The sequence below is a fragment of the Zalophus californianus genome, chromosome 5 (assembly GCF_009762305.2).
Source record: "Zalophus californianus isolate mZalCal1 chromosome 5, mZalCal1.pri.v2, whole genome shotgun sequence".
Lineage (NCBI taxonomy): Eukaryota > Metazoa > Chordata > Mammalia > Carnivora > Otariidae > Zalophus > Zalophus californianus.
Window position 1 is genome coordinate 1,020,977 of NC_045599.1, and position 2,276 is coordinate 1,023,252.

A 2,276-nucleotide genomic window follows, 5' to 3' on the forward strand; every position below is an offset into this window, starting at 1 on the left:
AATAGAGCTACCCTATGACCCAGCAATTGCACTCCTGGGTATTTACCCCAAAGATACAGATGTAGTGAAAAGAAGGGCACATGCACCCCAATGTTTATAGCAGCAATGTCCACAGTAGCCAAACTGTGGAAAGAGCCAAGATGCCCTTCAACAGATGAATAGATAAAGATGTGGTTCATATATACAATGGAATATTATGCAACCATCAAAAAAATGAAGTCTTGCCATTTGCAATGACATGGATGGAGCTAAAAGGTACTATGCTAAGTGAGATAAGTCAATCAGAGAAAGACAATTATCATATGATCTCACTCATATGTGGAATTTAAGAACCAAAACAGAGGATCATAGGGGAAAAGAGGAAAAAATAAAACAAGATGAAATCAGAGAGGGAGACAAACCATAAGAGACTCTTAATCATAGGAAACAAACTGAGGGCTGCCTGAGGGGCGGGGGTCACTGGGTGATGGGTATTGAGGACGGCATGTGATGTAATGAGCATTGGATATTATATAAGGCTGATGGATCACAGGCCAGTACCTCTGAAACCAATAATACATTGTATGTTAATAATTGAATTTAAATTTAAAAATATAAACAAAAAATAAAAAAAATAAATATATGGAGACAAACATAAATTTATTACAAGTAATATCAGATTATGATTCAGTCTCACAGTATGTATCCTTAGGACTAATGAAAATGGAAGAGGGAAGATTGGAAAGAGACAAATGGGAGAAAAATAAGAAAAAATAGGAAGACGAAAGAGGGCAAGAATTAGGAAAGTAGAAATGACATAATTTGACAAATACTTGTTGAACACCAATTCTGTTTAAACGACTCCTAAAAACATATGGCCCCTGAGAACAAAGGCTATTGGGAGAGGTGGGGTTTTCGGTACCATGACCACACAGAAGGTGAAACGTTAGGATGGGGACTCGGGGGGCTCTCGAATCTCTCAAAACACCTGTGCTGTTTGGGTGTCGACTCCTTCGGCACACAACACGCTCGCCCAGGCTTCTGTCACCCATGGAGACTAACACGTCTCAGAGCCTCATCTCCTGCAGAACCTCCAGGTCCTTGACAGGAGTCTCCTCAGAGCTCCCTTCACATCCTTATTCCTCAGGGTGTAGATGAAGGGGTTGAGGGTGGGGGTGATTATGGAATAGAAGAGGGAGATAAACTTGCCCTGCTCTTGGGAGTAGCTGGAAGGGGGCTGCAGGTACATATAGATGGCAGGCAGGTAGAAGAGGGAGACCACCCCAAGGTGGGAGGAACAGGTCCCAAAGGCTTTGTGCCTTCCCCTGGAGGACTGGATCCTGAGCACCGTGCGGGCAATGAAGCCGTAGGAGAGAAGGATGAGAGCTAGGGGCACCAGCACAAAGAAGGCCACCAGTGCAGACAGCGTGGCATCGTTCACGGCGGTGTCTGCACACGACAGCTTGATCATGGCTGGCACCTCACAGAAGAAGTTGTTCAGCACCTGCCGCCCACAGAAACGCAACTGCACCGTCAGCACCACCTGAACTAGGGAGTTACCGAAGCCACTGAGCCAGGCCACAGCCACGAGCTGCCGGCTGAGAGGGCGGGGCATGATAACGGCATACCGGAGGGGCTCACAGATGGCCACGTAGCGGTCCAGGGCCATGGCAGCCAAGACGATGCACTCGGTGCACCCCAGCCAGTGGAAAATGGCGCACTGCACCATGCAGCCACTGTAGCTGATGGTCTTCCTGGAGCTGCCCATGTTGACCAGCATCTGTGGGACTGTGGTGGTGGTGTAGCAGAGGTCCAGGAAGGAGAGGTGGCTGAGAAAGATGTACATGGGGCTGTGGAGCCGGGGATCCAGCCAGGACACCAGGATGATGGCGATGTTCCCCAACATGGCCAGAATGTAGGACACCAGGAGGACCACAAAGAGGGGGAGTTCCAGCCATGGCCTGTCAGAAACACCTAGAAGGATGAATTCCTGAGGGGGATCCCCCAAGAAGCTCTGGTTGTCACCTCTCATGCTGAGGCATTCTCTGGAGCCTGTGATAAGTCAAAGGGAATGAAACCTGAGAGCAGGAATTAGTTGGCTTCCTCATGGCTGTGCCTGAGCTTTCCTAAAGAGTTGCATCCTGTCTTACCTCTGTGGAGACCCCGAGATGTGGGGGAGTCAGAACCAGGAGGCAGAGCAGCTGTCCATGTGTTTTGCTCTGCCTCATGCTCTGTGACCTTGACTATGCCATTTAATCTTTCTGAACTTTGATTTCTGCATCTGCCACGTGGGGAGA

At 48.5% G+C, this 2,276-nt stretch overlaps 1 protein-coding gene across 1 annotated transcript; it reads right to left on the reverse strand.

Moving 5' to 3' along the window:
- Positions 1–1,054: 1,054 nt before the first annotated feature.
- On the reverse strand, positions 1,055–2,011 carry LOC113938911 (olfactory receptor 2B11). The gene has a single exon (XM_027624389.1). It carries the CDS (start codon positions 2,009–2,011, stop codon positions 1,055–1,057), a length of 957 nt encoding a protein of 318 aa, XP_027480190.1.
- Positions 2,012–2,276: the final 265 nt, after the last annotated feature.

What these genes read in the sequence shown, in the direction of transcription:
- LOC113938911 (XM_027624389.1), bottom strand. Translation starts at nt 2,011, where the DNA reads ATGAGAGGTGACAACCAGAGCTTCTTGGGGGATCCCCCTCAGGAATTC.